The 22,564-nt window shown below is 59.9% G+C and overlaps 2 protein-coding genes across 2 annotated transcripts in view; both read right to left on the bottom strand.

The window, feature by feature from the left end:
• The window catches only part of ASS1 (argininosuccinate synthase 1), a 50,833-nt gene extending 44,134 nt beyond the window's left edge, over positions 1-6,699 (bottom strand). Inside the window, 2 exon segments of the mRNA XM_047831246.1 lie at positions 1,708-1,769; positions 6,569-6,699. The gene's annotated coding sequence lies outside the window, so the exon portion shown is untranslated.
• Positions 6,700-15,248: 8,549 nt separating this feature from the next.
• The window catches only part of HMCN2 (hemicentin 2), a 145,571-nt gene continuing 138,255 nt past the window's right edge, over positions 15,249-22,564 (bottom strand). Inside the window, 8 exon segments of the mRNA XM_047830705.1 lie at positions 15,249-16,086; positions 17,083-17,209; positions 18,053-18,172; positions 18,847-19,167; positions 19,692-19,820; positions 20,588-20,722; positions 21,434-21,556; positions 21,689-21,751. Coding sequence (XP_047686661.1) covers positions 15,741-16,086; positions 17,083-17,209; positions 18,053-18,172; positions 18,847-19,167; positions 19,692-19,820; positions 20,588-20,722; positions 21,434-21,556; positions 21,689-21,751 — 1,364 coding nt within the window. The 3' untranslated portion in view covers positions 15,249-15,740.

Here is a 22,564-nt window from a genome sequence, read left to right as displayed (position 1 = left end):
TACACGCAGGGAAGGCCCTGGGAATACTGATAGCAGCTTGGGGGTGATAGGGGTTTGGGGGAGGAAGGAAGCATGCCTCGGAGCCGATCCCTCGCCAGGTAGACAGGGTGCCTGAGGCTGAGCTGTTGGGACAGGGCCAGGATGCTCTGCAGACTTGGGCGGGGCTTTGGCCCCAAGCCTTGGGCAGCTCAGAGATTGCCAGGCATGGCCCTGGGGGGGCCTCACGTGGCTCACCCCCCACCCCTACCGTGACCCGCTGTTGTGTCCGTTGGGGCGGCAGACCCTGGGGCTCAGACAGGTGAGCAGCTGGCTCAAGGTCACAGAACTCGTCCCAGCATGCAATGCTGCCTCCCAGCAGAACAGGATGCTAGGGTGCAGAGTCCCTGCCTCCACGTACCCCGCCCCCCCCCCCCCCACCTGGTGCCCCAGCGAGCCCTCGCACATTGGGAGTTTAGACTCTTCAAACGCGCCTCAGTGATCGGCTGCTCCAGGATACAGACGGAGACACTGAGGTCCAGAGAAGGAAGGGGACGGGCGGAGGGAGTTCCTTCCTGACCCTCTGCAGCAGGGACAGATGCGTCCCGCCTTATCTGTCTCCTCAGCTACACTGAGGCACCAGAGACCCCTGTGTCCTTGTCTTTGCAGCCACTGTTTCTTCCATCCGGGAGGCTCTCCCTAAGCCTTTGGGCCGTTAGGACCTGCCCTGTGTCCCCCGGCACTCTCCACGAGGTCCCGAGAGTAGGTGTTGTTATAGGGCCCGCTTTGCTAATGAGGAAGCTGAGGGTCGCGGAGGTGGGGTCATTTGCTGGAGGTCATACGGTCAGCAGGCAGCAGGCCCAGATTTGGACCCAAACCATCTGGTCCCAGCCTCCCTGGACGTGGCCCTGGCATCCTGCATTTGTAGGGGGGATTCTTGTGTCTGGTGAGAGGCGTTCCCACTGGAGTCTGACCAAGGTCAAGGCCTTTATTAGGCACTGTTGGGAAAAGCCGTGGACGCCCCTCCGCAGGAGGGAGCCCACAAGGGGCACCCCATCATCACGACCACGAAGATGCAGCCTCCCGTGTACTGAAAACTTTCCCTGTGCCTGGGCCTGGAAGTCCAGGGAGGAGATGTGCTGGCCCAGTCACCCAGCCCTGTGCAGCAGAGCCTGGACAGGGCCCGACTGTGACACTAGAACACGCATCCTGTGTGCAGACCCTTGGCCAGCCCCAGGGCTCGCACACCCCGCGGCCCTTGGCACGCGGAAGGGAGAACACCTCATGGACAAGTGCGGTTGGGGGGGTTTCTGACGGATGCAGACGACTTCTGCCTCCACTGGGCATTCGACCGCCTGCCAGGCCCTGTCTCCAGCCCGGCTTGCTGGTGACTCAGCAGACCCTGACCCTGGGGCCCAGGGACGGTGCTCATGGCAAGAGCAGACCATCAAAACTGGAGGGAAGGAGGGGCGCCTGGGTGGCTCAGTCGGTTGAGCGTCTGACTTCGGCTCAGGTCATGATCCCGCGGTTTGTGGGTTCGAGCCCCGCGTGGGGCTCTGTGCTGCCGGCTCTGTGCTGCTGGCTCGGAGCCTGGAGCCTGCTTCGGATTCTGGGTCTCCCTCTCTCTCTGCCCCTCCCCTGCTCGCGCTCTGTCTCTCTCAAAAAATAAACATGAAAAAAAATATTTCTTTTTTAATGGAGGGAAGGAGGCAGGAAGGACTCAGAAAATACCTTGGATGGGATGTGCGGCTTCCCGGCTTCTGGAACCCAACTTCACGGCTCGGCGAACCACTCTGCAAAAGCGAAAGCTATTTCAGCCGTCTGGAACGGCAGTCCAGGTGAAGCCAGAGACCCTGAACCTGGCCTCTCCAGCTGGTCCCCACAATCCATATAAATGAACATGCCCGTCATGTGCGGAGCCCTTCCCTTTGTGTTGTCTCCATTTTCGAGACGGGGAAACTGAGGCTCAGGTTAAGGAGCTTGCTCAAGGCCTTGCTTGGCTGGTTAAGTGGCAGAGCCGGGACTCAACCCCAGAGGAGCTGGGCCCCAGAAGCCCCCTGCTGGAAGGCACAAGGCCCAGGGAAGGGAACCGCTGGGGCCAGGTGTGGTCTGGGAAGCCACAGGTGGCTCAGACACCCTGGCGTGGCTGGGGTGGGCTCAAGACAGGGACAGGTGATGCAAGGCCAAGAAGGTGGGCGCCGGAGTAAGGGAGAGGGAGCCCCACGGAGACAGACAGACTGTGCCCGCCCCCCTCTGCCCCGTGGTCCCATCACGGCACAGGCACGCTGCATTCTAATTGTACCCCCATTCCCATAACTGTGAGCTCCGCGAGGACAGGGACCATCTCATGGACAGTGCCTGGCACCTGGCAGGCACTCAGAACGACGCTTCTGTTCTACTGTCCAGAGGCCAGTTCCTTGCCCGTAAGAGGAGGGTTAAGTCCCCCCAAAGCCTAGAATTCTATGCACGCGCTCATCCAGAAACTGGCGCGCCCCTCCTGCCTGCCAGGCTGTGTGCCTGCATGCGCACCGAGGACCTTGGCCCTGAGGTCTGAGCTGTGTGAAAGAATGCACGTATCTAGGACTGTGTGCCCAGGAGCATGAACGCGTGTGTGCACGCCCGCGCGCGTGGGGGATGTTTGGGCCTGTGTGTGCAGAGATTAGCGGGGCAGGTGGGCTGGGAAATGACGCAATCTGACACTGGCGTCTTCCCAGCGCCCCCACCCCCCATCCCCGGACCGGTGAAGCTTCTCCTCCCCCAGCCAGCCCGGTCCCTGGGCTGTGTGACGACACTGATGTCTGTCTCCGCGAGTGGAAACTGACAAGAGCTGAGGCCTCGAGGTGGGGGCGGGAGAGGGGCAGAGGAGCAGGAAGGGGGGGTACAGTCCAGTGAGTACCCACTATGGGTAAAGTACAGGGGCTGGGTCCTCCAGACCTGGGCTCAGGCTGCTTCAGCTGCTCGTCTGCTAAACGGGGGTGAGAAGAGCCCACCAGTCCACAGGGCGACAGTGAAGATTCAGTGAGATGCTGGGGCGGGGGGGTGGGGGGTAGGCGGGGAGGAGCCAGAGTTGGGCACCAAGCTAGACTCCCCTTACCACGGCCACGGCTAACCTCAGGCCAGTCCCTCACTCTCCAGGGCTCAGTCTAGCCATCGGCACTACCTGGAAGCCGTTCTGGTTCTGACACACCAGGACCCTGGGATGCCTGCCTGGTGGGGGGGGGGGGTGTCTAGCAAACCCTCGTCCCCACCCCACCCTCCATGAAGGGCCCAGGGCAGTCTCCTGCCCCCCTCCCCAGCTCCCAGGCACGTGCCCATTGCCAAGAAGACCCGTGTTTCCCCACTCCCACGCCAGACCTGACACCCTTCCCCGGAAGACGGACACCTTGGGAGGAGGGAAGAAGGTGGCCTCATGCCAAGACGCCTACCAGCCTGGTCTGAGTTGCCCAGGCAGGTGGCATTCTCCGTGGCCCCAGCCCGGGCCACCCCACCAGCTTCCCATGCACCTGCTAGGCCAGCCTTGGATACTTCCTCAATTCTAATGAAACCCGTGGGCTCCTAAACGTCAAAGCTGGAATGATGACAAGAGCAGATAGTCTGTTCGGTGCCACACAGGTGCCATTTCAAGGTGGAGACTATTCCTAAAAATTAATTATAACAGCTATCACTACCACGTGGGGCTCAGAAAAGGTCAACTACTTGACCCGGTCTCAGGTTGCCAGATGCCAGAACTGGAACTGAAGCCTAGGCTGAATGCAGACCACAGATCGCCTCCCCCTCACTTTTGTCTTCCAGAAACCAAAACCCCCAATGAAGCATCACCAACCAGTAGTATATTTCTCCGCGAGTCAGGGATACAGCTTGGCGAATGTTCCTCTGGAACCCCTCCCTCACATTCTAACTCTGCTGATCTGGGTTCATTAGAGTTTTTTTAAAAACCCTAGCTCCGCCTAAGCCGGAAGAATTCTCTCTGACTTTGGGGTTTCCTCATTCTTGGGTTTGGAGGTCCTATCACTTTGGGGCCCTCTTTTGTGTCTGACAGAGCTAGGCTGCAATTCCACACTTTGACCAGGAGGTGCCGCTGTCGGGTTTCAGCCCGATCATCCACTTGATGGGCTCAGCTCATCTGTCTGCACATCCTTGGTAAGACAGTGAGTGATTTTCTTCCCAATTGACAGAGGGAGAAGCTGAGGTCAGGGGGCTTGTCCTAGGCTAGACAATGAGCTGGCTCTCAGCAGCGGGATTCCTGGGGCCTGAGAATCAAATCGGGAATACTGGCTTTCTCGGGGACAGTGGCACTCCAGCAAACATCTTCCACCCAGGGTTAGGGGTCACTGGGGAGTCTGCCGTGGCTGGGAAGGTTGAGTCTCTACTTCTGGTGAAAAGCCCCTGAGACAGGTGGTAGGGAGACTAAGCAGATCTCACCAGACTCTGGTAAAAGACAGGCAAACTTCTAAGAGCATTTGGAGTACACGGCGGAGAGTGCATTCATTCATTCATTGATCCTACCAATAATATTACAAAGCCTGTTGGGTACATGGCCTACCCCCAAGTCTGAGGAGGGCACCTCCCCAAGTCTGGGGGGGGGGGTGGAACGCACCAGGGCCTGGAAGATCAACCCTTCCCAAAGTGTTACAGCAAAGCTCAGAGGCTTAGACCCTGAATTCCAATGAGTTTCTTTCCACATGGGCGCCCACAGGCAAGGCACTCTCTTCAGGGGCTCTATGCTCCAATAAAGGCATCTGGCTGTCCTGGCTCGCCTCCCAGGACCCATGAGGCTAAGAAGAAATGGGACCTGGGAAAGTGCTTGCACAGCAGGTAAGTCTGGGCCTGGCTCCCCTCCGTGAGTCAGACTCCTGGGGCCCCAGGCCAGGGGAAATGGCTACCATCACAGCCAAGCGACCACAAAGCCCAGAGCAGGCAGCCAGTTGATGCGGCCCATGTGAGTCCTCGGGGGAACTTGGACTATACAGAGTGGGGGCCTCCCTGCTCTGCCCCACCCGGTGCCTGGCCCAGGGTCTAGGTGCTCAGTGGGCAGCCTGCATCACTCAACTTGTACTGAGCAGAATGAGAAGTGCTTCTCAGCACAGCGCACAGATGGCTCCAACTGGGACACGTCCCCACCCCACCCCCTGGCTCCCCTGCTTGGGCTCTGAGAGGGGGGATGGAAGGAGGGAAGGGTTTGTAGGATGAAGATTCCTCCCGCCCTACCCATCCATTCCTCTTGTGGCCCTTTCTGTCTACGGTCTCCTCACTAGAAGCTTCCGTAGGAGGGTAGAGATCTGGTCTCCGGTCTCATGTCCCCTGTATGGCACGTGGTGAGGCATGCCCCAGACAGTTACTGAGTGAATGGACCCAGCCACAGTTCCCAGCAGTCTACAGAGAGTGCCCCACCGTCTTACTGCTTCCTGAGCGCTGAGCCTGTGCCAGCTCTGACAGACGGAGAAACTGAGGCTTGGGAAGCTGGCAGCTGACCCAAGGTCTCACCCGGTCGTGCCTGCCTTCCGGGCTTGGGTCTGCTGGCTCCAGAATCTGCCCTGTTACCAGCCGTGGGCTGGGAAGGAAAGATCAAAGCCCAGGGCCTATTTGATCCGACCCTGGGGAAAGAACAGGTTTGTTCCTGCCTGACTCTGTGCAAGCTCCGGGCCGCGATGCCCCGGAGGAGACGCCCCCACTGCGCAGAAAGGAACACTGAGGTGGCGGGTCACGGGACCTCCTCAGGAAGAGCCCTGGCGGGATGGGAGAGGAGTTTCCTCCATTTCACAATGACCCTCCCTCTCCGGAGGGCGCAGCCGCCCCCGCCCAAGGGGCCAAAGGCAACAGCAACCCGGACGGCGGACATTTCCTGCAGAGCGGCCCCTCCCACAGCCCCGGAGTCCAGTGCCAGCCAGAAACCGGGCACCGTGACCCGGCGCGGCCACCGCCCCCAACCCTCGGGCGGAGAAGGCTAATAGGTTTCAGGAGGCAGAGACTGACGCCCCCTGCGGGGGAAGGAGCGGAGCCACAACCAAGACTCCGAGTCCCGCTGCCCTTCTGCCCGCGGTAAACTGAGGCTCGGGGCTGTGGGAGGGGCCCATGCGCCCAAGGCCCGGGGAGAGGGGCAGAGGTCGGGCGGGAACTCCGGTTTCATGCAGAGAAAGGGAGGCGGAGACAGAGACCGGGGCAGGAGGGGGAGGTCAGAGAAGGGGTGAGAGAATCCGGACCCCACCCCACCCTCCGGACTCCCAAGGTCTCCATCTGGGGGGGTCCGGCATAGAGGAAGCTGGGCTAGACACGGGGAATCTAGAAAAGACCTCGGCCCGCAAAGGGGACGCATAACCTGACCTGCCGCCCCCCCCCCACCCCCGCATTGTCCGAGACTCGCGCCCCGGCCCCACCCTCGAAGGACGGAAGCCCCGGCGTCGCTCTCCTGCCCCCCCCCGTCCAGGTGTGAGCGCGGGGCGCTTGGCCACCCGGGGCCGACTTCTGCTCCCGCCCGCACGGGCGACTGGAGCGCGGTCCCTTCGGCCTCCTAGGCTCGCTGTCGGCGGGACCCGGGGGCAGGGTGTCCTAGGCCAGGGGGTGGGAGCGGAGTCTCGGGCCGGGGGCTCCTTACCGTGGCCCGGGCGGCGGTGGCGGGCGGCGGAGCAGGGCCGGCTGCGTGGCGCATCTCGGGTTATAAACACCCGGCCCGGGGGCAGGGCCCGGGACCAGGGACACGTGGGGGGGGACGCGCGCGACAGGCCCCGCCCCCGGGCCCGGCCCCCACGCGGAGCCGCTCGGCGGCCGCGGCCACCTGCAGGTGGGCGGGGCCCGGTCCCTCCCTCCCTCCTTCCTTGTCCGCCCCCGCCCCGCCCCCCGGGGCGGCACGTTCTCCCGAGGGCGCACGCGCCCAGGGTCCTCTCGCCCTGACCCTCGGGCAGGCGGCCCCTTAGGGCGCGGCAGTGGCTGGAACGCGGGCAACTGGCAGGGTGACCACGGCCGGCGGTCCTGCCAGAGGCTTGCCACCGCCCGGGGGTGGGAGTGGGAACAGAAGTCCCTGAGGCGCGGTGCATCTCGTGCCCGCTTTTATCCCGCGGTGGCCTCCCGGCAGACCTCCCTTCCCCCACAGTGGCCCCCGGGAGCCGGAGCCCAGGTGAAGGTGGCCCGCGGTTTCAGCCCTCCGTCCAGGGCTGGTTCTTGGCTGTCTCCCCAGAGCCTGGCACCGGGCCACCCCCCTCCAGGGCACCCCATAAATAGTGAAGAGAAGACTGGCCAACTGCTAAGCCGGCGGGCAGCAGGGGTTCACAGCTGAGGTTCACGGAGGCGAGGCTTCCTGCTTGCAAAAAAGAAACGGGGACTTGCCACCCCGGTCTGGCCTGCAGAAGGTTCCGTGTGTCAGAAGTTCCCCAGCCTGGTTCAGAGGCCCCAAAGCACCAATCCCTGCCGCTACAGCTGAGGAAAATGGCAGGTGCCCACCCGTCCAAGGCAACGCCGTGGTTAGGACTGACTCCCAAGTCCTCTGGGCCCTGACCCCCCCGGGAGGTGGGAGCCCCAGACCATACTGCTGGTTTGCCATTCAGCCATCTTGTAAAAGTGGGGGCGAAGGTGGGGGATAGGTGGTGTTGAGGAGGCAGCCCTGTCCCCTTCCTGCAACCAAGAAGCAGACAGAGAAGGGGACCCTAGGCAGAGAGAGGAGTGAAGGCCGCTGGCTTAGTCACTTAGTCCTCCCAGTCAGCGCCCCCGCCCCGGCCCATCCCAGCCCCGGGCATCCCTGCCTGGCCACCAAGCACGTCTGCCAGGTTAGTGGCTGTGAGCCCATCAGGAGGCAAAAGGCATTAAAGCAACTGATAAGCAGAACCACGGCTTTTGGTTCCTGTGAACGCCCCAGCCTCAGACACCCAAACCCCAGGAGTGGCCGTGATGGCAAGGAAGCGCCCCAAGAGCTGTGTGGGGCTGGGTGACTTCAGGCACCTTCCTGCCAGCAGGCGAGATGGCGGCTGGCCCCTGAACCCACTCACTCAGCCGCCTCTGGGCCTCGCAGAGCCTCTGGCCTTCCACACTAGCAGGAAGCAAGTGAGGAACGGCCGACACAACATACCTGCAGCCTGGGGCGTGCAGCCTGGGGCGGCTTCCTTCCCCAGCAGGAGTGGGGAAGGACCATCCTGTGACTTCGTGCTGGGTCTTTGTTTCTTCCTTTAAGATGTCACTGCTGGTTGAGAAAGTTGGGGAGGGTGTGGGTGAATAGGGACCACCTCCTGGGAGTTACTGCAGAGCAAGTGGGGGGGGGAAACTGAGGCAGGGAGGCCTGATGTTCCCCCAAGTTCTCCAGAGCCAGTGGTGGCTCCAGAGAGAAGCCCCATTACCCAAACCTTAGGAAGAGGGTGGGGTGAGGGATAAGCCCCTGCGGTCTAGGACAGATGGGGGAGGGGCAGCGGGATGGAGGAGGAAGTGAGTTCATCTGGTGGATCTGGGGCTCAATCACACCCTTGTGGATATCACCAAGCACGGTTTTATTCTCCTTAGCTTTATTTGCTCTTCACGATCCCCCTATATGAGGCCACTATGACTGTTATCCCCATTTTATGGATAGGAACCTGCAGCACAGAGAGGGTATATCTTTCCCAAGGCCACACAGCATGTGAGTGGCAGAGCAGGACTAGACCCCAGGGTCTGAAGCTCCGGCCAGACCCTCTGCTCTAGCTCAGGCTTGGGTTGAATTGATAGAGGCACCAGGGTCTCTGTCCCAGGGTCCCAGGCTGCAGGGACCTTTACGCTCTGCTGCAGAAATGGCTCCAGTCCAGGGGACTGTCCCTTTCTGACGCACAGGAGCTGGTGACACGGCTCTCCTAAGAGGAAAATGGGCCCAACTGCTAGCAGGGGTCCCGCCCACTGGGCACCAGGGTGATTGAGAGGCAGAGATCAAGGCCAGGATGGACTGGCCGGCTTCTGGATGAGCCACTTTCATCATGCACCCCTCCACCTGCCAGGTGGACATCCACACCCTGCCCCGGCCCTCACCCTGCAGAACAGGTCGTGGGTCCACGGCCGGGGCCTGGCCAGAGGGGCTCCCCTACCTGGCGCTGAGCCACCGTGGCCTTTACCTTTCACCCACACCCAGGTCAGGGCTCCTGAAGGACCCTCCACACCTCCTAGGTAAGTGACCTTGGGTGGTGCCTCTAAAAGGACAGCGGCACGTACGCCTGACCGAGTGGAGACACTGAGGAGTTCGAATCTTCTGCGTGTATTCAGAGCCTGCCCTTTCCTTCCGATCTCCACCTCCTCCCCACTGGCCTGTCTTCTCTTACTCAGACCATTGCTATAGCCTCCTTGGTCATTTCCCTGCTTCTCTCTTCCAGTCTCCTGCTCCCCGCCCACAAATCCTTTCTCTGCACAAGGGCAGAGAGTTCTTAAAAACGCAGAATAAGTCACACGCTTCTTAAACCCCTTGGTGGTTCATTTCCCCCATGCTAGTTCCTAGTTGTTCTAGTAACATTAGTTGAGGACTTTCCTTTCTCCATTGAATTACATTGGCACATTTGTTGAAAATTAACCGGCCGTGTAAGTGTGAATATGTCTCTGGACTCCCTCTTCTGTTCCACTGATCTATTAATTCTTATGTCAATACTACACCATGTTGATTACTACAGCTTTATAGTAAGCCTGGGAGTCCGATAGGGTGTATCTTCCAATTTTGTTCCGTTTCAAAATTATTGTGGCTATTTCAGCTCGTTTGCATTTCCATATAAATAGTAGAAACAGATTGCCAGTTTCCATAAAAAGCTGGAAATTCATAAAAAGCTGGAATTCCTGCTGGAATTTTGATTGCGAATTGCAACAAATCTATATAGCATCTTGGGGTGGGGGGGGAATGGATAGCTTAACAATATTGAATTTTTCAATCCATGATCATGGTATACCTCTCCAGTTATTTATATCTTCTTACATTTTCCAGCATTTAAAAAGACTTCAGACTGTTTACTGAAAAGTATTAGTTGGGGGCAACTGGGTGGCTCAGTCAGTTAAGCCTCCAACTTCGGCTCAGGTCACGATCTCACAGTTTTTGAGTTCGAGCCCTGCATCGGGCTCTGTGCTGACAGCTCAGAGCCCGGAGCCTGCTTCACATTCTGTGTCTCCCTCTCTCTCTGCCCCTCCCCCTGCTCGCACTCTGTCTCTCTCTCTCTCAGAAATAAATTAACCTTAAAAAAAAAAAAGAGAAAAGTATTAGTTGCTATTTACGTGAGCAGTGAGAAAGAAACTCAGGCCAATCTATAGGAGGTTACATCTTGAGATGATCTTCATTTGTGATGGATTCAATTTTTGCTTTAAACCAGCTTCAGAGCCCAGCCTTGGGATGGATATTTTACTGGACAGGTTATATGACTTGCCAGCTGGAGGCTTATTCTTGGGCCTTATTCTGCTCAGAGAAGAGGAAAACCCGGCCGGTTGGCGTGTCCTTGATGGGTGGTATAAAAGTCCTCAGTTTCAACAGGAGTGCCGAAGGATGCATCTTGGTTCAGATGTCTGAGCAATGTTTTGTAGGTTTTATTTTTTTTTTTAATTTTTTTTTTCAACGTTTTTTATTTATTTTTGGGACAGAGAGAGACAGAGCATGAACGGGGGAGGGGCAGAGAGAGAGGGAGACACAGAATCGGAAACAGGCTCCAGGCTCCGAGCCATCAGCCCAGAGCCCGACGCGGGGCTCAAACTCACGGACCGCGAGATCGTGACCTGGCTGAAGTCGGACGCTTAACCGACTGCGCCACCCAGGTGCCCCTGTTTTGTAGGTTTTAATGTACAGTTCTTGCTTATCTTTCATTAAACTTCTTCCTATTTTAAGTATTTTAGATTTTTGGATACTATTGTACGTGATTTAAATTTCATTTTCTAGTTGTTTGTTGCTAGTATATAGAAATAAGGCTGGTTTTTGTATATTTGCCTTATATTCAGCCACCTTGCTGACGTCACTGACTAATCCTAGTAGATATTTGGGGGTTTTTTATTAAAACTTTTTTGGGGCGCCTGGGTGGCGCAGTCGGTTAAGCGTCCGACTTCAGCCAGGTCACGATCTCGCGGTCCGTGAGTTCGAGCTCCACGTCGGGCTCTGGGCTGATGGCTCGGAGCCTGGAGCCTGTTTCCGATTCTGTGTCTCCCTCTCTCTCTGCCCCTCCCCCGTTCATGCTCTGTCTCTCTCTGTCCCAAAAATTAATAAACGTTGAAAAACAAAAAATTAAAAAAAAAAATTTTTTTAATGTTTATTTATTTTTGACAGAGAGAGAGAGAGAGAGAGAGAGAGAGAGAGACAGAGCATGAGCAGGGGAGGGGCAGAGAGAGAGAGGGAGACACAGAATCCGAAGCAGATTCCAGGCTCTGAGCTGTCAGCACAGAGCCCGATGTGGGGCTCCAACTCGTGAACCCACCAGATCATGACCTGAGCCGAAGTCAGACGCTTAACCGACTGAACCACTCATGCATCCCTGACTTTTATTTTAATGTTATTTATTTTTGAGAGAGAGAGAGAGAGAGTGTGAGTGGGGGAGGGGCAGCGAGAGAGGGAGAGAGAATCCGAAGCAGGCTCCAGGCCCTGAGCTGTCAGCACAGAGCCCGATGCGGGGCTCTAACCCATAGACCGCGAGATCACGACCTGAGTCGAAGTCGGACACTCAACCGACTGAGCCACCCGGGCACCCCAATCCTAGTAGATATTTGTAAATACCTTAGGATTTTCTATGTAGACAATAATGTCCACTGTGAATGGAGACAATCTTGCTTTTCCCTGTATTATCTCTGTGCTTTTTCTTCTTGCCTTATTGCAATGGTGAGGACCCCCAGTATAAGACTGAATAAAAATGGTGAAGGTCGATATCCTTGTGTTGTTCATATTCTTGGGGAAGGCATTCATTCCGTCTTCCACTATGATGTTAGTGTAGGGTTTCTTTTTTAAGTTTATTTATTTATTTATGTATTTTGAGAGACAGAGCATGAGTCGGTGAGGGGCAGAGAGAGAGAGAGAGAGAATCCTGAGCAGAGAATCCTCCCTACCCCACCCCCTACCCCGCCATGTGGGGCCAATTAACCAACCAAGCCACCCAGATGCCCCAAACTGTAGATTTTCCATAGTCACTTTTCATCAGGTGAAGAAGGTCACTTTTACTCTTAGTTTGTTGAGAGTTTTTATCATGAGTATGGGCTGAATTTTGTCAAGTGCTTTTTCTGCACTTATTGAGATGATCATATGATTTTCTCTTTATTCTATGAACGTGGTAAGTTACATTGATTGATTTTCAAGCGTTGGACCAACTCTTGCATTCCTGGAATGATCATATCTCAGTAAAGTTGATTTTTAAGTTTTTACGGGAGGAAAAAGGAGATAGGGGGGCTTAGGGTTCAAAGAGACATAAAGGATGTACTTAATCACAATATGTAGACCTCCTTTGGATCCTGACTTTTTTAAGCCTAAACATTAAAAAAAAAAAAAAAAAAGCATAAAAGAAACACCCTTTTTGTGACCACTTGGAAACGTGAATGAACACTGACAGGATTGTTGAATTTTTAATTTGATGTGATGATATTGTAGATAAGCGTTTTTAAAAGAATTTTTAAATGTCTTTTTTCAATTTTTGAGAGAGAGGGAGAGAAAGAGAGAGACAGAGCATGAGTGGGGGAGAGGCAGAGAGAGAGGGAGACACAGAATCCGAAGCAGGCTCCAGGTTCTAAGCTGTCAGCGCAGAGCCCAACACGGGGCTCGAACCCACGAACCGCGAGATCATGACCTGAGCCGAAGTCGGACGCTGAACCGACCGAGCCACCCAGGTGCCCCCGGGGTGGCTTTTCTAAGGGTCGGCTCTATTGCGGCCACTTGTCTGAACGTAGATGCAGCCTGTGCATCTAACCAAGGAGCAGACCCCTCTTGTCCTCCGTGTCTCCCCTGCCACTCGAGGGCTCGCGCCTGTGAGTCACACAGGGGCCTGGGAATGTGGAGACCGCAGACACTTCACCGCACAACCATCCCATGCTTGGCACTGGCTCCAGGAACAAGAGTGTCCTCTAGGCCAGACCCCCAGGTTGCCAGTCCCTGCCCAGAGGGAACACAGAGTCCATTTGTTTGTTGGGTTCTTGGAAAAACCGGCATCAGGGAGTTTAATGAGTGACCTACAGGGCTGTTTATCACCATTGATGGATCGGGACAGCCTCCGCCCGGAGGTCAGGTGGTGCTGGGGGCTGGGGTGGCTGGATGGGGCCCTGGCCAATGACGGGAGCTGGTCGGCAGCTAGAAAAGCAGAAGTGGAAAAGGCTCCCTTGGGGCTGGCTCCTCCTCTGCTCCTGGATCTGCTCCCTGTGGATCTGGGCAGGGGTGGGTGGGGCAGGGGAGCACAAGCCTGAGAGTTCACGACCCGGATTCCAGGCCAGGTCTGCTACTGGCTCACTGCCAGACTTTGAGCAATCAGCCCTTTCCACCAGCTCAAATGGCCATTTGGAAGGTGGGGGAGGCAGGACTGAATGGACACTCCCCTCGTGGCTCCTCAGGTCCTGAACTGTCTTGAATTGTCGCGGTCCCTCCTCTTCATCCTGTCCTTGGCCCTCCTTCACCTCCCATCCTCCTTTCTTGGGGAGTGGAGACAGGGGGCCTGCAGGCTAACGCCCCCTGGGCTCTGGAGTCAGAGAGCCTGAGCTGAGTTCTTCTTCCCTGCAGGCTGTGTGAGCTTGGGCTAGCGGCTTGCCTTCTCTGAGCCCCCATTCCTTCATCTTTGAAATGGGCATACTCTTTCTTGCCTCTGGGTCTCCTGGGAGAAGGAAAACTCGGGCCCACAAGGCACTGGGCATGCCAACAGATGGTCTGCAAACACGAAGGGCCCGGGGAGACTGGGAAGCAGCAGACAGGAGGCAGCAGGGGTGAAAGAGGAGGCCGCGCCTCCCCTCCGCGGGTCTCACCTCTGCAGTGCCTCACCCTGGGGCTGACCTTTTCACGGGCTCCATAAAAAATTAACAGCCCAGCAAACGGCAGGGCGCAGGTTGTGACCTCTGGCCCCTAGGGTTGCACAAAGAGGGGCGTTTCTCCCAAGGGAGGTCCTCACAGGTGGGCGCCGGACAAATGGGTGGGGGGGGGGGGAGGCTTGCCGGACCCCGCCCCCTCGAGTTTCTCCTTCATCGTTAGTGACTTCCGTGGCTTAAATCCGGGGTGGCGGACTACAGCCCCCCGCCAGTTTTTGTGAAGCCTGCAAGCTCAGAATGGATTTTGCACTCGCAAATGGTTGGGGAAAATAAAATCAAATGAGTATTTCGTGCCACGTGAAAATTGTATGAACGTCCAACGTCAGTGTCCAGTCATGGTTTATTGGGACACAGCCACGCTCATTCATTCGTGTGCTGTGTGGCTCCTCGAGCGCTGCCGCGGGGAGGGGAGTGATTTCAACAGAGCCGAGGTTCGCCAAGCCCAGAGCTTTCCTTTATCTGGCCCTTCACGGCAAAAGTTCGCAGACCCCTGGCTTAAAGGAGAACAAAATAGCTTTGAGGAGGAAATGCCCCAGGGAGGTTCAGGCGGGGCCGTCCGGTGGAAATCCGGAGGGCCAGTCGAACCATGAACCAGTCGCCTATCCAGCTAGTGGCTGGGTCACGCCCCCTCTCGGAGCCTCCTTTTGTCCATCTGTAAAATGGACACAGCCGTTTCCCTGTTTCATGCAGCATTGCTGGAAGCCTCTGCTTACAGAGTCTGGTTGTCATTCACCCGTTAGTGAGAAATAACTCAAGACAGCTTTTTTCCTCCCTGCCCGGCTGAGAGAATGAGGACGCAAAGCGGGAGGTGACGGTGTCACACTGAGCAAGGGGAACGGGGCGGAAGGGTCTCTCCTCTTCAAAACCACGTGCGATAGAGCCTCTTTCTGCCAGAGGTTGTGGCCAAGGGCGGCGGCCACAGGGTGGTGGCTGAGGCAGGGTCCGGGTGTGGGCGGAGAAGCAGCTCCCTGCGCTTCTGCAGAGTCCCTGGTGACTCAGACCCTCCCCAGCACCCTGGAGACGTGCCCTTACACACATAGATGTTCTAATCCTGTCCCTTCCCAGCTCATTCCGTCAAAGCCAAAGTCCCTGCGATGGCCTAGAGGCCCCAGGGATCTGGCCCAACATGCTTACCTTTCAGGTAGCATCTCCCTCTTCCTCCCCCCAACCCGCGGAGACTCCAGCCTCCCCCACCTTCTCCCGGGACCTCCACCAGGGAGCACCTTCCTGCCCGAGGCCCAGGGCTGCTGGACCAGAAGGGTGGTGGCCTCCCTTCCAGCCAAAGCCCCTCCTGACCAGAGCAAAATAACTGGAGGGAGATGAAGTTGGTTAAAAAGAAACGTTTTTATGTTATACGTACACACACGGGGCTCAGGATGACACAGTTCTGTGGGCAGAGGATAGCCGCTGTCACCCTCTAGGGGTCTATCCCTCCCCTGGGGCCTCCTGGTGTGCTGTGTCCCAGCCCAGGTCTCCCTGGAGTTTGGGGCAAGCCTGGAGGAGCCCCCGTCAGACAAGCAGGCTTCACCACCCAAGGACAGCCTTACACGCTTGAGTGCCCAGCTCCACCTCCGCGGGGGGTGGGGGGAGATCGGGTCCTTGACGTCCTGGGGTCAAGGTTGCACAGGGTCGTGTTTGCTGAAGGGCTCAATGACGCACAAGGTGGGGGGGGGGTGACGCTTCTTGCCACAGCAGGTGGTGAGGGCAAGAGCCACCCGGGCGGGTGGGCGGTGGGGGCCAGTCCGGCTCCTCCCTGGCCCCCCTCCCCATCCCTGGAGGTCGCTGGCCCCCAAAGCGGCGGCCAGTGACCACGCCCCTCAGTAGGGATAGGGGGACACGGCGATGAGCAGGACGAAGACGCTCTGGTGGCGCGGCGCGGTGGCGCGCACGGTGAGCCGGTAGAGGCCGGCGCGGGTGAGCGCGCGGCGGGTGTAGACGGCGCCGTGGCCGGTGCGCAGCGGGCGCAGCGCGAAGGGGCTGCGCGGGTCGGGCTCGAGCACGCTGAGCTCCGTGCGGTTGGCGGGGACGCCGGCCTCGGAGAAGGCGGCGAGGCGGGCCACGTCGTGGTGGGCGCGCACGCCCAGGGGCAGCGGCAGCAGCTTGTACTGCAGTGTGGAGGGGCCGCCCGCGCTGCAGTCCTGCGAGCAGCGTCGGAAACACGTCCTGCGGGCGGGACACACGGATCGACTCCGGGTGCCGTCACAGCGTGGTCTGCAAACCGGACCTCGGCCCCAGGCCCCGCGGTTCTCCCGTGCGCCGCCCGGCCCCTTGCCCCCCCAGTGGCTTCTCTACAGGCACCATTAGCCCACTTTAGAGACTCCGCAGACTGAGGCCCAAAGAAACCTTCCCATCGGAGCGGGTCCCATAACCCCACAGAACTTTCCAGACCCACGCTCCAGGGCTCACCGGTGGGCACAGGGCGGCAATAAAGTTTGGGGCCCTCCAGGCCTGCCTGCAGCCCCGGAACCGAGTCATCTGCTCTGGATTTGCAAGGGGGCAGGGGTGGTGGGGCTCAAAGACTGCTTGCTTAGCCTTGCCAAGGGCATCGGTGTCCCCACCCCCAGCCTGGTCTTCCCGAGGGGTAGAGTCGCCAGGGCAAAGTCACCTTCCCTAACTGCTGCGGCTACAGCTTGTGTCCGCCAAGATCCCCGAGTCCGCGCATCTTTCCAAGCGTCTGTAGCCAGTGGGAGTGGGGTGAAGGAGAGGTGTTTCGTGTTCGGGCGCCAGTGTGTGTCTGAGTCCTGGGGTTTTGGGGGGGGTTCTGGGTGGCATTTATATGTGTGTGTGTGTGTGTGTGTGTGTGTCCATGTCTAGGGTTTTATGTATATAGTCATGTATTCCCCTACATCTCACGTGTTCATCTCCAATTCTGTGTGGCCTCTGGCCTATCCCCGCCCCCCAGGATTCTGCTCCGGCCGCAGCGTCACCGCGGTAAATGCTAGCGTTCGGGTCACCTTGCCACCCGTGTGGCTGCGGGGAGGTACGCTGCCCTGTGGGCATAGTCGCCCCACTCGGGAGTCCTGGCAGGGGTGACCCCACTGGCCCCTGCCTGAGACATGGCCTTTCTGGGGGAAGGCTCCGGCCGCCCAGGAGCCAGAATGTAAGCCCCCAGCTCCTGGCAGCGTGCCCCAGTTCACCCCCAGCCGCCTCAGCCCTTACCCTGGGCTGGAGCCCTGCCGGTAGGTGGCCGGACATGGCGTGTCCACGCACTGGTAGCTGCCGCGGGTGTTAAAGCACATCTGGCTGGGCCCACACTCGACGTCATTGTCCTCGCACTCATTGATGTCTGGGTGGGGGAGGTTGGCACAGAAGTGGGGAGTGAAACAGTGGAGTAAAGTGGAAGGGACCAGGGCAGGAGCCAGAGACGGCATGGGAGTGGGGGCGGGGGAAGGGAGGTGCTAAAGAGGAAAATGCCTTTGGGGGACCAGGGAGGTAGGCAGCCCCTCTCCCCTTGAACCCAGCCACCTTGACCTATGAGAGCCCAAGCGGCAGGTCCCGAGCACCTCCCCACCTCCCTAGCGGGGCACCCTGGGGACCTCCTGAGCCCAGAGCTGGGTTGCACAGCCTGGGAGAGATGACGGCTGCCCTTGGACCCCGAGTGAAGACTGCCCGTGACCCCTGTCTGCCCCAGTGGAAGCCCCGCCCTCCTCGGAGGTCATTCACAGACCCTCGTGGCCGAAAGTGAGGGATGGACACGGGCAAGGTAGGCTGGAGGCAGATTCCCACTCTACAGGGGTGGGGAGGAGGAGCGGGGGACGCGGCGGCATGGCTGGCTCTGGCCCCCGGAGCACATCAAGGAGAGTGCTCCGCTGCTCCCACCAGCGGCTGGCTCTGGGTCCGCCCTCCACGTGTCTCATCCGGCCATTTAAGGGAGCGTGTCAGCCCCATTTCACCAGGAGGCTGAGGCTCAGAGAGGGGAAGTGAGTTGTCCAGGGACACACAGTGGGGCTGCGATGGACACCCCCCAGGGCTGCTCTCAGCCTGCCCACGCCCCCCCATCTCTTCGTTCCGGCTTGCCTGGCTGTGGGCCCCTGGGGTGCTCTGAGCTCGGCTCCCTGCCCCACCCTCACGTGAGAAGCCCTGTCCTGGTCCCTCCCGCACTGGGGGGGTGGGGAGGGCCACGGCTCACCCTGGCAGTTTTTCCCGCTGGGGAGGAGGCGGTAACCCTTGGGGCAGAGGCACCGGTAGCTGCCCTCGGTGTTTCGGCAGGCGTGCTGGCAAAGGTTCCTCACCCGGCACTCGTCCAGGTCTGGCCCAGGCGCAGGGGTGGGGGGGGATGGGGCCAGAGACACGCACTGAGTCACAGACGCCCAGGGCGCCAGGCTAAGGGGATGTCCCTGGCTGCGGCGGCCCACGCCTTCTCTCCGCCCTGCCCACCCCACGTTCGCAGGGCCTGGCGGGGAGACGCTGCCCAGACCCCTCTGCCCAGGCAGGAATGCTGAAGCATGTCTGCCCTCAACACTGTCTCCCCTTTGCCTCTGCAGCCCAGTGCCAGCCTCCGCGGGGGGGGATTGGGGGGGGGGCTGTCCCTAGCCTCCCCCCCCCACCCCCCTACCCACCAGTCTCTGTTCAGGGTCTCAGATCAACTTGGAACGCTCCTGCAAATCTCCCTCCCTGACTGCTTCACCTCTACGCACCGAAAGCAGTGTTTCTCCAAAGTGGCTTCCCTGGGAACATCTTCCCGGGGGGACAGACCCTCTCTCTGGGCCAAGAGTCCCTCCCCCCTCTTGGAAGCCCCTTGCCTATTAGTACAGCCAGAGCTTCCCGATGGCACGTAGCCACGAAAGTGACTGCACCTCCCACCCTGCTTGCCGTGAGCCCCGGGTTTCTGAACATGGGTGTGGTGCCCACGCACCCGGCCGGGGCGCACGACACACTGGAGCAGGGCGTGTCCCCAGTGGGATGGCTGGGGCTTGGCCTTACCCGTGCAGACGCCGTTCTGCCGGATGAAGCCAGCGGGGCACCAGGCCCGGCCCTTACTGCTCAGGGCTCCGGGGCCCGGCCGGAGGGAGACCCAGGCCTGGTAAGAGCCCCTGGGGTTAGGGGTACGGGGCCGCAGCCAGGGCACTAAGGGGCCCCGGTGGCTGACAGTGGTCACATTTTGTTCACTCTGCTCTAGGGGGGTGCAGGTCTTGCCGTCACGGAGGAGGGTCTGGCCCGGCGGGCACAGGCAGCGGTAACCACCCTGGAGGTTTTGGCACTGGTAGGCACAGGTCCCGGGCTGCTGCAGGCACTCATTGATATCTGGAAAGGAACAAGTCCAGGCAGGGAGCCAAGGGTGGCTCAGGGCTCCCCACAGCTCCCCCCCCCCCGCCTCATCCCTCCCGGTCTCCCGCCTTCCCCAGAATCCAGCCGCCTCCCCCACTGCCTCCAGGCCTTTCCGCAAGCCTTGCCTCTCCCGGACCGCCTCCTGCCTCTGCTGCGCAAAGAGGCCCCAGCCTCCCCCAGCTCTGAGCCTCATCCCAGACTCCCCCCTGTACTGCAGCATCCCGGTGAGGCCCATTCTCCCTGCTAAGCCTCTCTGAGACCGACCCCACTCCTCCCCACCCTCCTCCTCCACCTCCTCGTCCCGGGCTCCCCGGGAAGGTTCGGTGCCAGACAGCGGCAGAGCCCTGACCCGCATACGCGGTGGGCGCACGGGCAGTGTTAGCTGCTGTTTGGGTTACTCGCAAAACTCAACGACACCCTTGTCATAAACACCCGCTGCTTGCGGGGTCAGCCGGGGGGTGCTGACCAGGGCTCCAACCAGGGGGTGAGTGGCCCCATACCTAGGCAGGGCAGGCCGGGGCCCTGGAGCCGGTACCCTCTGGGGCAGCTACAGCGGTGCCCGCCTGGGGTGTTCTCACAGATCTGGTTGTAGTGACATTCGTCCGACCGCTCCAGACACTCGTCCACATCTGGGGAGGCAGGGGTGCGGAGAGAGGTGGGGCCGAGCCTCTCCCCCTGCCCCCAACAGACACAGCATGCCTCTGCACATCTGGGCCTCATCCCTGTCCCCTTCTCCAACCCGAGTGCCACCAGGTAGAAGGCCCATGCCTGCAGCCACCTCTCCTCATCACACCCACTTTGGAGGGTAAGAAGGTTCCGGATCCAAAAGAAAGAAGGGGCTTTGGAGGCAGAGTCCCGGGTTTGGGCTGAGCTCTGTCATATCCCTTAGTCCTTGAGCAAGGAATTCTCCCTGTCCTGGCCTCAGTTTCCTCATCTGTGCAGAGGGGTCAGGATGGGACCTCTTCACGGGGCCGTGGGGTAGGAGCCTGATGCGGGGAAAGAGCTCCAAGAACTGGCAAGAGAGGAGGCGGTGAGGGCAGAGGAGCCGCCTAGGCGGACAGGGCGCTCCCTGGGGCCACGCACATGGGGTGACCTCCTCTTCTGAGTTCCGGCTCCACCAGACTTTGTCCCTTCACTAGGTGGGCCTACCACTCAGAGGAGGAGCCTGTCTGGGGAGCTGTGATCGTGAGGGTCCTCAAATTGCCAGCGGCCAGGCCAGGCTGGGCCAGGCCAGGCGTCAGACCTCTTGAGTCCAGCTCGAGCTTTCTCCCCGGCCTCTCCGCTCCTTCTGCTTCCCCCGAAGGCCCAGAGTCCCCGTGGCACACAGCACCTCCTCCGCTGAGCCCAGGCAACCACCAGAGCACGGACAGCCCCACCCACGTCATGCCCCTGTCACCTTCACAGCCGGCCCCGTGAGCGGCCGCCCGGAAGCCAGGCCTGCAGTCGGGGAGGCAGTGGTAGGACCCGAAGAGGTTCACGCAGCGCTGTCCCTGCCGGCAAAGGTCGGCATCCCACGCGCACTCATCCACATCTGGCGGGGCGAACGGGGGCAGGGGGCTGCGTGAACGCGTGTCCCCCGGGCCCTCCTCGCCACCCTGACCCTGGCCAACCTAACTGCACAGGCTTCATCCCCCGGCCCAGGAGCCCCTGGCAAGAAGGTCCCCACCTCTCCTGTTAGCTCTTTCCAGCATGTTGCCATAGGCCTTGGCCTGGGGCACCTGATAGGAGGTTGAGGACAGTGTCCCTCGGGCACCCGGCTCGAAGCCCAGTGGGGACTTGGCCACGCCAGGCCTCCCCGGTGGAAGCAGACGGGTGCAGAGGGGAGGGTCAGCATCTGGACAGCACCCTACGGTCAGATTTGTTGTCCAGAAGCTGTGTTAAGGGGACAGATGGGTGTCCACTGCGTTCCGACCCCAGCTGGCTGGACATGACTGCCATGTTAGGAAAGCGCCTGAGGCCGTGTCCGGGCTCGGCGGGCACGTATGCACGAGCACGCGGTGGGCACGTGTATGTCTTTGGGGCTCCCCAGCACCCCCAGGACTTGAGCCCCTCTGATCTGCAGCCCTCCTGGCAGGAAGTTCCCAGGGGAAACGGGGCATCGCCACCCCCAGGCTGGCATCCGTGCCATCGGGAACGGGCCAGGTCCTGAGGCGGGTGCCCCTGGCCAGGGTCCCGGCTGTGCAGCGCCCCCCACACGCCCAGGCCAACTCCCAGGAGAGCCTCTGCACCCGGGCCCACTCACCTCTGCAGTTCCTGTCATCCCTGGCCAGGGCAAAGCCGGCTGGGCAGGAGCAGGAGAAGCGGCCGGGTGCGTTGTGGCAGGAGTGAGAACAGGGGCTGGGGCCGGCCGAACACTCGTCCCTGTCTGGGAAGAGGGGGGTGGGCGGGATCTGGTGGTCTGCACCCACAGGCCCTCCTGCCAGCCGGCCGGGACACATCATCCGACCCCGGCTGAGAGGCCTCCCTCGGCCATGCCAGGGGAGGGGAGGGCACTCACCCACACAAAACTCTCCCTGGGTGTCCAGCTCGAAGCCCTCTGGGCAGCCGACTTCATTCTCTTCTGCAAGGCGAAGGCGGTAGGTCCTAAGCACGCAAGGGCACCGTACCCAAGGCGCCCCGGGACAGACAGCAGCCCCGGCCGAATGCGCCTCCCTCCTGCCAGCCTGGCCAGGCCGATGTCCCCTCGGCCCTGAGCCAGGCCCGTGCCCAGCCAGTCAGCGAGCCTGTTCCCAGCTCGGGCCTGGTGGAGGCGCTGGCTGTGGCTCGTGCCACACGAGCTGGCCGGGCTGTGAGCTGACAGACGCAGGGGAAATCATGAAGGAAAAGTAGGACACGGGATGCCCACCGGATGCCCACGCGTGCGAAAGTGCACTCTGAGAGTCCAGAGGAGTGGGCGTGGCCCCCGGCTGTGCCCGGGGTGGGGGGTGTGCAGAATGGGCAAATGATGGCATCTGATGGGGGCAGCGAGCACACCGAGGGGTGGCGGCAGGCTGCGTGCGGTCTGGAGACAAAGAGACCAACTACCGAAATCACTGTAAGGACAGCATGCTGGACAGAGCAATCGATCCCCGGGTGCCCGGCGAGGGTTCTAGAGGAAACACCGCTATTCCTGATACCCTGCGAGGCAGGTGATGTTGTGCCCACTTTACAGGTGGGAACACTGAGGCTCAGAGAGGGCCAGGGCATCGCCCCCAGCTGGGAGATGGTGTGGCTGGGTTTGAATGAGGGCCTGACCGACCCCAAAGCTACGCTCTTACCGCTGTCCCACGTTCAATGTTAAAAACAAGCGGGGACCTCAAATAATGGTAACATCCATTGGTTGAGATTATATGGCATGTTCACGGGGGCCTCCAGGCGTTCCAACAGGGGCTCC

Source organism: Prionailurus viverrinus, chromosome D4 (assembly GCF_022837055.1).
Source record: "Prionailurus viverrinus isolate Anna chromosome D4, UM_Priviv_1.0, whole genome shotgun sequence".
Taxonomy (NCBI): domain Eukaryota; kingdom Metazoa; phylum Chordata; class Mammalia; order Carnivora; family Felidae; genus Prionailurus; species Prionailurus viverrinus.
The sequence above is the reverse complement of the archived record's forward strand: the minus strand, read 5'-3'. Positions and strand labels throughout refer to the sequence as shown.